This window comes from Drosophila grimshawi, unplaced genomic scaffold, assembly GCF_018153295.1.
Source record: "Drosophila grimshawi isolate 15287-2541.00 unplaced genomic scaffold, ASM1815329v1 contig_1377, whole genome shotgun sequence".
In the NCBI taxonomy this organism is placed as follows: domain Eukaryota; kingdom Metazoa; phylum Arthropoda; class Insecta; order Diptera; family Drosophilidae; genus Drosophila; species Drosophila grimshawi.
In genome coordinates, this window is record NW_025062900.1 from 17,802,161 (window position 1) to 17,813,011 (window position 10,851).

The 10,851-nt window shown below is 33.3% G+C and overlaps 1 protein-coding gene across 10 annotated transcripts in view; it reads left to right on the forward strand.

Moving 5' to 3' along the window:
* Nucleotides 1–10,851, forward strand: part of LOC6570126 (sodium/potassium/calcium exchanger Nckx30C) — a 34,497-nt gene that overhangs the window by 20,167 nt on the left and 3,479 nt on the right. For 2 of the 10 annotated variants that reach the window (XM_032741855.1, XM_032741861.2), the window contains exons 3-5: nucleotides 2,920–3,142; nucleotides 7,210–7,403; nucleotides 9,720–9,794. In XM_032741855.1, the coding sequence (XP_032597746.1) occupies nucleotides 2,920–3,142; nucleotides 7,210–7,403; nucleotides 9,720–9,794 (492 nt within the window). Of the gene's footprint in view, nucleotides 1–1,707; nucleotides 1,726–2,919; nucleotides 3,143–7,209; nucleotides 7,404–9,719; nucleotides 9,795–10,851 lie in introns of those variants that run through there. The other 8 variants (XM_032741857.1, XM_032741862.2, XM_032741858.1 and 5 more) reach the window with 6 other exon arrangements.

Here is a 10,851-nt window from a genome sequence, read left to right on the forward strand (position 1 = left end):
CTTAGATCATTGGATCGACGTCGACCATCGACTTTGACTTCGACTTCGACTTCGACTTCGGCTTCAGCTTCGGATTTGGTTTTTTTTATATTGTGTATTGGCGAAATTTTCGAACTTGTGTTGAGTTTTGAAATCGTGTGCAAGTGATTCACACGAGTTTAAATTTAATTTATTATGCGATTTAAGCACCTGTAGTAACTGATGAATTTCGCTTTGTTTTTTGTTGATGTTGTGATTGCTTTTTAAAATGCTTTTGGCATGATTTCACCGCTCTTTGCGGGCAAAAGACAAACAAAGATTTTATGAACTTTAATAATATTAATTACTGCTAATTGTTGTGTGTCAAAGTCAAAGTCAATCAAAACAGCTCTGACTGTTTTTCTAGAATTGCAGTTTTAAGCTATCTCTATATGCTATCTCTTTTCTGGTTATTTCTATCTATATTTATACAGTTGAGTCGCTCATTTCATAGATCCTCGTCGGCTTTGCGTCATTTGCCGAGTGAATCTCGTGAGTTAAATCGAAACTTGAATGAGTGTTAGCAATGGCAAAACAACATGACTCGCCATTAATTAGCATTATAATGAGCCATGAGGTAGTTCACCTGGGCACGAGCCACACGCTAATTGGCCTACTGCTATATATATATGCATATATATATATAGTTAGTTGGAGGCTAGTTTTTGCCGATCTTGAATTGCCCTACACTCGGCCCCGTTTCTGGCGAATGCCATTCGATGTGGTTGTACTAAACAAATACAATTATCATAACTCAGTCAACAGTATCTGCACTGGCTGCAGTTTTTTGATGCGATCTCTCAATAATCGCACAGATGCTTGTCTTCTACTTAATAGATTTATTTCAAGAATTTTCTTATCTTGAATTCCTCCACGTTACGTTGCGGATAGAGACGTGTTCTTAGCCAAACAAATATAATAATTGTATTTTCAAGAATTTTTTAATCATTGATTTGCCCTGAATAATTTACGAATGAAATAGATAGTTGACTGTAGACGAGTTCTTTATTCAAATAAGCACAGAGATTTGAACTACTTATATTTTTATATATATGTACAAATATTCAATCATGGCCTATTCTCAATACAGTTCTTTATACTGCATTTTTATGAATGAAATACGATCTGGTTAGACCTGTTCTCTACCAATGAATATATCATTATATATATACTTAAAGAATTTTCGAAACTTGCCCTAGTTCAAAGCTCCAACAGTTTTATGAATGAAGAAATACTTTTTCTACGGGTTTCTCAATTACATTGATTTGCATGAAATACTTTACATGATGGGCGTGTTCCTTTAAATACATACAAAATCACAAAACAGTCACACACAACTACAATCTCTAATTCTTGTATATACTTGTAATAATTGTGAAGATTTTCCTATCTATTTACGTACTTGACATGTATTTACATTATACATTATGTTGACTAATTATCACCTGTTGGCCATATCTAAATATACATAAATTAGTCATTACTTAGCTGCCATCCAACATTTTCACATCTTTAGCTAGATAGACAATTTTTGGTTATTCTTCTCGCACTTTTAGCGCTTTCTTTGGCCAGTCATAAGTCTGAGCTTTCAGTTTCAGTTTCAGTTTCGGTTTTGAATTTGAAATTTTGATTGAGAAATGTATTTTGAAATCTATTTTATGTTTTCTGTGTTTACATTTTTGATTATAGTGAAGGCAAAATGAAATACAACAAAACTTCCCACTGCGCTTTGACAAATACATAATAAAAAAGTATATCTATGTATATTTTATTTCTTAACTAAAACCAAAAACATACAAAAATAGTCATTGAAAACTGAAGCTTGTATGTATACTTAAAAACAGTTGCAAAGAACAAATGATACAAATTGTAATATATGTTTAAATTTAACTAAAATTTTTACAAAAATTTCCTTATATGTACAAAAAAAACGTTTCTATATTTTTGAACTTGTTTTTATTTGATTTCTGTAAACCACAAACAAAACAAAAAAAAATAAGAAAAATACTGAGGAATGCATTTCTAGAGCTACACAAGCAATTGTGGTGCATATTTAAAGGGCCTGCTGTTTACACCTGATGAAGCCAGTTGTGTGCACCTAAACCTAAAAATTCATTTCCAATCCCAACTGCTGAGTATGAAAACGTTCCACAAAAGTGTTTGCTGCACTGTTCAAATGCGTTTCTCATTATCTTGCACTCGAATCGAACTTTGCTTATGCTTCTCCTCAAACTACAAGAAGTTTTGCAATTTCGCTTCATTCGATTCAGAATAAACAAAGTCTGTTAATATTGCTTCGTTTACACATCAAATTAGTACAAATTCTATCAATTCCATCAACAGTTGTGGTCCGTTAGACTTTTTTAATACCTGTCCGTGGTAAATGTTGTGGTTTCCATTTATAAAGTTTTGTGTTACGTAATTTTGTTATTTATTAATTTGTAATCTGTTTTCAATATTGGCTCCAATTAATTGCACTTAAAAATTCGATTAGCTTTTAAGCGATACAACAGCTGAAAACAACAAAAAATACATACAACAAAACAGCAACAACAACAACAACAACAACACCAACAACAACAATGCTCAACACTCAACTGTAAATTTATACAAATTGCAATAATAAACTTTTCTTCTTCTTCTTTTCACCTTTTCTCAACAACAATGCTTACCATAAACCAAAAAAAAAAAAAAAAAAATTAACTAATATTAACCACCTGCCCCCTTTTAACAATCAAAATTTACACTGTTTCTAAAAAAAAAAAAAAAAAAAAATTACAAAATTGAAATTGAAATCGAAATCGAAATCGAAATCGCTCTCAACATAATCGTACTCGTTATCGTAACCGTAACCGTAACCGTAACCGTACCACCCGTACCATCGTTCTTCCTTCACTTCAGGGTAATGCGGCTAACTCATCGGAAACGTCAATGGCGACACAGCCGGGCGGTTCGGTGACATCCCGAGCGGCCAGCGAGACCCGTTCGGGTCCGGCCGGTTCGAGCAATGCGGGCGCTACAGGTAATAGCAGTGGTGGGACCGCTGGTAGTACACAGACCGGTGCAAAATTCCGTCATGGCCTATTACAGCTAATGATACACACGATAGATCCACTACACGATGGTAAGTTCGTTGAGTTTGTCACACACACAATGTGTTTTGCACAAGTCAAAAAAAAACAAAAAAATTAAAGAAAATTAAATGAAATTAACCCTTGCCTTAACCCCAACCCATCCCTTAAACTACAATCAAAGAGCTCCCCGCCCAGCCAATAACCAAAACGCTTACATCCAAAAACAAAAGCAAATACATTATACCAAACTACTTATACTAAATTAAAACTAAAACTAAAACTTAAAACTTAAAAAAAAGAAAATGTGAAAAAATACTTTGTGTTCAATTCTTTAAAGTCTGTGTATATTCTGTGTTCCTTCTAATTGGATGTTTGACTTGCTAGCAAAAAGTTACTTCTTACTCTTTACTGCGCAACTTCTCTTTTTTGTCTGTCTCTTTATCTTTATCCTTCTCTCTTTCGTTTTGTTTGTGCTTTGCTTTGTTTGTTTCTTTCTTGCTTGTTTGTTTGCTTTTTGGTTTCTGTTTCGGTTTCTGTTTCGGTTTCTGTTTCGGTTTCTATATTGAGTTGGTTAGATTTTAATGGCTGACCTTGAGGCCACTTATCTAATTACCACGCCGTAGCCAGCCAATCAGCCAGTCAGCCCGGCCAGACGGAGAGTCGTCTGGCGCTCGACAATTGACAGCCTTACTCTACACTCCCATTATGATTACCATTCCCAGTTCCAAGTTCGCAGTTCGCAGCTCGCAGTTAACTGTGGCCAGGTCTACCCCTAATGCCAAAGTTTTCCATGTTGTTTTTTTGGGGCACGTATTCGCTGGTTTGGCTTTCTATTAGAGCACCGGACGTGCTCGCATTGATTTATTATGTATTAGGCACATAGCCGGGCCACGGGCATGGGCATAAATATGTATGGGGCTGACAAGTGGCGTTGCCACGGCAATGGCCCGCAGACCAAGTCCAAGACAAAACTCAAACTCAAACTACAACTAAACTGAAAAACTAAATCAAACTAAAGCAAACCAGCCAGCCAGCCAGGGCCGGGTCGACAATGGGGCGGTTACCAAGGCTTACAAGCGCAAAGTGTTAGAATTCTTTATTTGCTGTTGTTGTCGTTACTTAATTGCCAGTGGGCATTTAAATCTTGTTGTTTAATTGGAAAATTATAAAAAAAAAAACAAAATAGTTTCATCAAGTCTTTAAACCAAAATAATTACCTTTTTTATTCTGGGTTTATCGAACTATTTGCACAGGTTTTAATAGGGTATTTTAACTATATTTCATCCAGATCAATTAGCTTGCATAAATTGACCAGCGAACTAACTTTTTCTAGCCCTATTTTAATATAATATTTATATTTTTTTCATTGTTATGTTTCTATTCATTTTCATGTTTCATTTTCTTCTAAAGCTTCAATGCGATATTTTTTTGTATAGCTTTGCTGCTGCCTCATTAAAATGCAATTTACTTTTCCATATACCATATTATTTGCTCATTCATTTTGTTCGATAATTTTGCTTAATAAACAAAAAACAAAATAAAAAAAAGAAAACAAAAAAAAAAAAAGAAACCAAGTAACGAAAATATTTTATGTTGTTCAATGTCAGTTTGGAGTTACATTTATATACTATATACATATGCGTTATATATTATACTATATCTATGAAATACTTATATCTCATGTTCGATAAAACAAAATAAAAAACATTCTTAGAATGTTATGCGCAGTTTAGTGTCATTAACGAATGTACGAGTGAATATTTGTATCTGTATCTTTAAGATTGTTTTGATTGCTTTCGTTTCATTGCTTCGCCCGAAGAGTTTGTTTTGTTTCTGTATTTTCCTCTGACGTCAACTTTGACGCGTGACAATAACAAAATAATTTATATTGTACATATTAAATATATAAAACATATACAATACATATACAAACACATACACATATAACTTACATATTTATAAACAATGTGTGCATTTAATGTCGTGTGTGTTAATCGTAATTGTAATTGTAATTACTTAGCAACTAGTACAATTGCCTCTACAAAAATGCTGTTCGAAATTGGCGCGGGCCTAAAGCAAGCCAATAGCAACGCGATATTCAACGATATTCAATTGTACTTAATAGCTGCAAGCTATTAACGAGGTGCTTGCATGTATCCAGTTGACTAGTCGAGCGGGTTGTACTTATATTCAATTCAATTCTATTTTATATTCAATTCGAAGCGTTCATATTTACCTATAGTTGGAATGTGCATTGTACTCAAATATGTTCGTACATATGTCTTCAAATGTGCCTTTTAACTAATGCAGCTATATTAAATTATAAATATTCATTAATGGAAAATGCATTGAAACAAGGATGACACACCGCAGCGAAACTTTATTGACAAAGTTATTTATTTACCCATGACAAATCGAATACACTGAACTATTTTTATTTAAAATTATTTATTCAATGTCAACTAATATCAGTCAGCACATAAAAATGGACAAAATGCAAAATAAATAAATTCATTCATGGATTTATCTTTGAGACAAATGCCGAACTTATTATTCTTAAATGATAAGCTTTAAGCTTAAGCACTTGTCACACAACTGTACCAAGATTGTCATTAAAATATTTAAATTATTAATTAATATATATATATATATGAATGCTCGCCAATGTTTCAATGCTATTCCAATGTGCTTAGTTCCATTAAAGAGCATGCTCTTAATTGAATTTGTATTAGTATCAGATGCATATGTATTAATTGTATTTAAAAGGTTTGCAATATGAATACGTATATTAGATATATTAGCTATATATATATATATATATATACTGCGTATAGTATATTTAACTGTAAGCTAGGCTATAATCTAAGCTCTGTCTCTCATTCTCTCTCGCTGTACCTTCGATATGAACACATATGTATATGTATATCCAAAATGATAGTGTCAAATGATAGTGTGGTCTCCACAAATAGGCAGCTCTTTAGCAGCAGTCGATTGACACCCAGAACGTACCACTTCATGCCACATTGACAACAGCAAACAAAAAAAACAAACCAAATTTTAATTAATAACAACCCGTCCGTTTTCCCAAAGCCAAAAGATATTCGCAATCGCATTAATCCAAAACCTCAAAATTAAAAAAACAAAAAAAAAACGAAAAACAATACGAAACAGTTCCCAATTCCTAGTGCAAAACACAAGATCGCTGTCACACTCAAAAAAAAAAAGAAAAAAAACTAAAACTAAAAAAGAACATTTGAAAAAATTAGACAAAAAATCATGAGATCTGACACGGTAAATATCAGTAGTGTATTAGTCTAGTTATTATATCTAGCTTACTTAGTCTTAGCTGTAGTTTAGTAATGCCCCGCTCCCCCCTCAAAACACACACTCATGAGCGCCCCCCTTCCCCTTGTTCCTTTCTCAACTATGCTTAGATTTCAATGCTGTTTTATGTGTCTACTTACACTGTCCTACTAGCTTTCTGAACTATACGCTATACGCTCTCTGTTCTAGTCTATACCTCTCAACTTTAGTTTAGTTTCTAACTCGTACTACTACTATTCTATTCTAACTACTACTATATGATCAACCTCCAAAATGCTATTTCGCAACTGACATCAACATTTTGTATAAAATATTTTCAATATACTCTAACCCAAAAGCAAAAAAAAAACAACAAAAAAATAATAATAATAAGGGCATTTAGCTGCTTGTAAATTAACTTAAAAAATATGAAAACAAAATATATATGAAAAAGATATATAATTAACTGGGTTAATTCGTTTTATTCTCATTTTTAATCGATGCAATTTTATTCTTTCTTTCTTCTTCTTTTATTCGTTTGATTTTTGAAAAATAATAAACACTTGGATTTTGCGTTCAAAACTCAATTCGTTGTGTGCAAACAAAATAAAAACAAAACAAAAACAAAAAAAAAACTTCAAAAACACCGCCTACTACTCTACTCTACTCTACTACTACTACTCTACTACTACTACTACTACTACTCAACAACACCCACATACACATACACACACACACTATGTGTATGCATTTTTTATCGAAAAAAAAAAAAACACCTCCCTCAAAAACCCAACACACAATTACAATGACAAAGATGATGTTCCAGGCAAAGTGGACGAGAAGGCAACCCAGCTGCATGCGATTGCCTCGCTTAAGGTACTGCTGGATGCCACCAAGCCGCAACGGGGTGGCGCCACCACCTCAGCGGCCAATCACGTCAAGATTAATCTAAAGGAGACAACATTGGCCGATCGACCCAATGGCAATATCGATACAACTCTCGATTCGGTAAGTTGTGCTCCTTATTTGTATTATATGCATTTCTGATATGATATTTCCAACAAAATTGTGCTAATGAAAAATAATGCTCATGATTTCTAGGCATGATTTTATTTATATATATATTTATTTTTTTTTTTTTTGATTTCCTTAAGTGGTTTCTTAATCGTATTTACATTGATTTCTGTTTTATTTGAACAAAAACAAATGAATTGAAATATGTCACACACAATGCGCTGCATACAACTTCATTCAACAAATCGCAGCTGAATATCGTATATGTTAATATCGTAAAAGTGAATATTGTAAGATCGAACCTCTTGTAAGACGTAGTCTGTGGACCATTACGATATTATCGATTTAAGGCCATTCTGCGTATCTACCGTTAAATGTTAAGTGTAATTCAATTTTGATTTAAACCCTTTTCATGTATATTGTTTTTTTTTTTGTCAGTGTTTAGATAGACAAGTTTCCAGCGCGTTCCAAAAAACATTGTTCAATATTTGTATACAAAAATTTCTCTAACTGTTGGCATGTTTCGTCTACATTGCTAATTGATTGATAGATTGGTTACCTGATTGATGCGTTTGGACTGAATCTAAACTACATGTATACCCCCCATTTTATACACGTATGTTTTCAATGTGACCCCAGGCATTTGTTTTATATATATTTATATGTATATGTTTCATATTATGTGTTTTACAACTGCTGTTGTTGGTTTCCATAAGCCCCCAGCCATTTTTAAATGTGTAGACAATTGACAGTTTCCCAACAAAAAAAAAAACCCAAAAAAAAAATAAATAAAGAAAAACAAATGCGGTCTCTGTGTATTCTTATGCAACGTCTATGTGTGACTTTAAAAAATTTTATTTTGTTCTTTCAACTTATGAAATTAACTTTCCATACAGCTTTCCGATCCACACAACACTCACCCCCTCAACTAATCACAAACCTTTCGTTGTGTATGTTTACTTATAACCTTAATTGTAATACTCTATCGCCCATGCCCACCAATCCATACATCCATCTCTCTCTCTCTATCTCTATCTCTGTCTATCTCTCTCTCTCTCTTTCTCTGTGTGTGTGTGTGTGTGAGTGTGTGTGTGTGTGTGTGCCTGTTTCATTGTCTTGCCTTTCCCTCACCCAAAATCAAAGAAAAATCAAGAGCTAATTCGGAATTGTGAAAATCTTTGAAACGATTATCATTTCTGCAGAAGAGCATTCGGAACCGATCGTATTTGCTTTGTATCTTGAACTGTAGTGTTAAACGAATGATGACTACTCGCCTTTACTTAATATAGACAATAATAGACAAATAACACACACTGTTTAATAACACACACAATTATGTCATTTTATTTTTAGATCATAAATGATTTTCCTATAATTTTCATTCATATTTTCGCCAGTGTTGCTGCTGCTGCTGCTGCTGCTAACTTTGCCACTGCTGCTGTTTGCTCGATGAAGTCATTGAAATATATTCAGTTATTCAGGCATTATATTCAGGCACTCATTTGCAAATGTAGTCGCCACGCGCCGAGCTATGCAATTGACATATTCACACCCATTACAGCCACCACACCCACCTCATCCAACACACACAGCAGACATGTGTGTGTTTCATACTTGTTATTGTTGACATTTCGTTGAAAATATACATTTTGATGCATAGGCGCAAGCAGCTGCTCATGTTCCGATACTATTTATATTTATTTAACTTACTTTTGATTTGTGCAAAAAGATGACAAAGCAAACAAACAAAATTCAAAGCCAATTCAATGGCCATTCAATCTTCCATTTGAATGCGACTCACAATTGAAAGTGAACCTTCGACCGACTGAGTTGGGTCTGAGTCATCAACAAAAAAAAAATATATACATAGAAAAAAATAGAAAACTAAATTTCAAATAAACACGGAAACATACTTTAATTAAAAATGTCGAAAATTTCTCTTTTGCTCTCAACTGTCCCACACTCAAAAAAATGTAATTGTATTCGAATCCCGTTCAATGTGTTTGTTATGTAAAAACCCAAACTAAAAGAAATTCCCAACACACTTCTTCTCACTCTCTCTCTCTCTCTAACTAACTACTCTATCTCCCAGCTATCTGTATCTCTCTCTCTCTCTAACAGTGTTTGGTTTATTAATCAAGTATTATTTAAATATCTGAAGCTAAGAACTTAAGCCAATGGCAAATTCAACTGATATTCTCAACAAAAATACCATAAATATTTCATTTTCTTTATACCTAAAAAACAAAAAACTAAAAAACAATAAACAACAAATGAATTTAAAATTTAAATTCAATTCTATACCAAAAGCCATCGTTAAGTGGTCGACGTCCTAGCTGGATTGAGCAGAGGGTCAAAATTCAGACACGCAAATTTAGCATCAAAGTTAGTTTCATAATCAATTTATTATTGCTCTCTATCTCTCTCTATCTCTCTATCGCTCTCTCTCTCTCTATCTATCTCTGTCTACTCTCTATATATTGCATACAAATTTATTATAATTATAATTTGTTTTTTTTTTTATTGAAAATATCGTTAAAACTGTATATCTTTGCTATGTGCATTAAGCGACGTCAGCAAACAAAATAAACAAAAGATATCTCTGACAATGCTTTAAACGCTCCTGGGCAGTGGAATGCGGGGACAATGACAGTGACAATGACGGTGAATTAAATGGTTTCTCGCACTCAAATTTCTAGAAGATGAGGCAATCGCCATTCTACATTCCACATTTGCATCTAATCGATTTGAATATTATAATTGCCCGTATCCCGTATCGTGACTATAAATTCGATATAATATAAATACAGAAAAATAAAATGATAGTTGCAGAAAGTGAATACATTCAATAAATAGGCATACTTAACTGATCGAGACTTAAATATTCTAAATCAAGATATATCAGAGTGTCAACCCGAAACGAATTTAGGTGTCCAATCCGATACAGGCATGTAAAGTAGAAGAATTCTGTTAAAGATTTCGGTATTCTTCCAAACTTTTTACGGTATTCGTTCATGTATTGGCACCTTGATTTTTACAATATAAAATTGGGAGAGCGACTGTGGAACACTGGGATACCATTTGAACAAAGTACAAAAATTGGACAAATACATTTATCATAGCTCGATCGGTTTTTAAACGAAATTTCTGGTGGAATATCTGCCGCGTGCCTAGAATAACCATTATTTCTTATAGTAGAAAGCATTTCAGCATCCGTTTGTGCAATGGATCTGAAAGGCACTAGATTAAACCAAATAGAACAAATTGAAAAATTAAGTATGCAACAGGATCTACTAAAATGACTTCCATATCGCCATTTGGGTAAACATTTTAAATTTGGGCTCTGATTCTGATATCGAATTTGAATTGGTAAAAATGCATTTTCGATTTGTCACATTAATGTAAATGATTATGTTTGACCCCACCTTTGATTCATACTAAA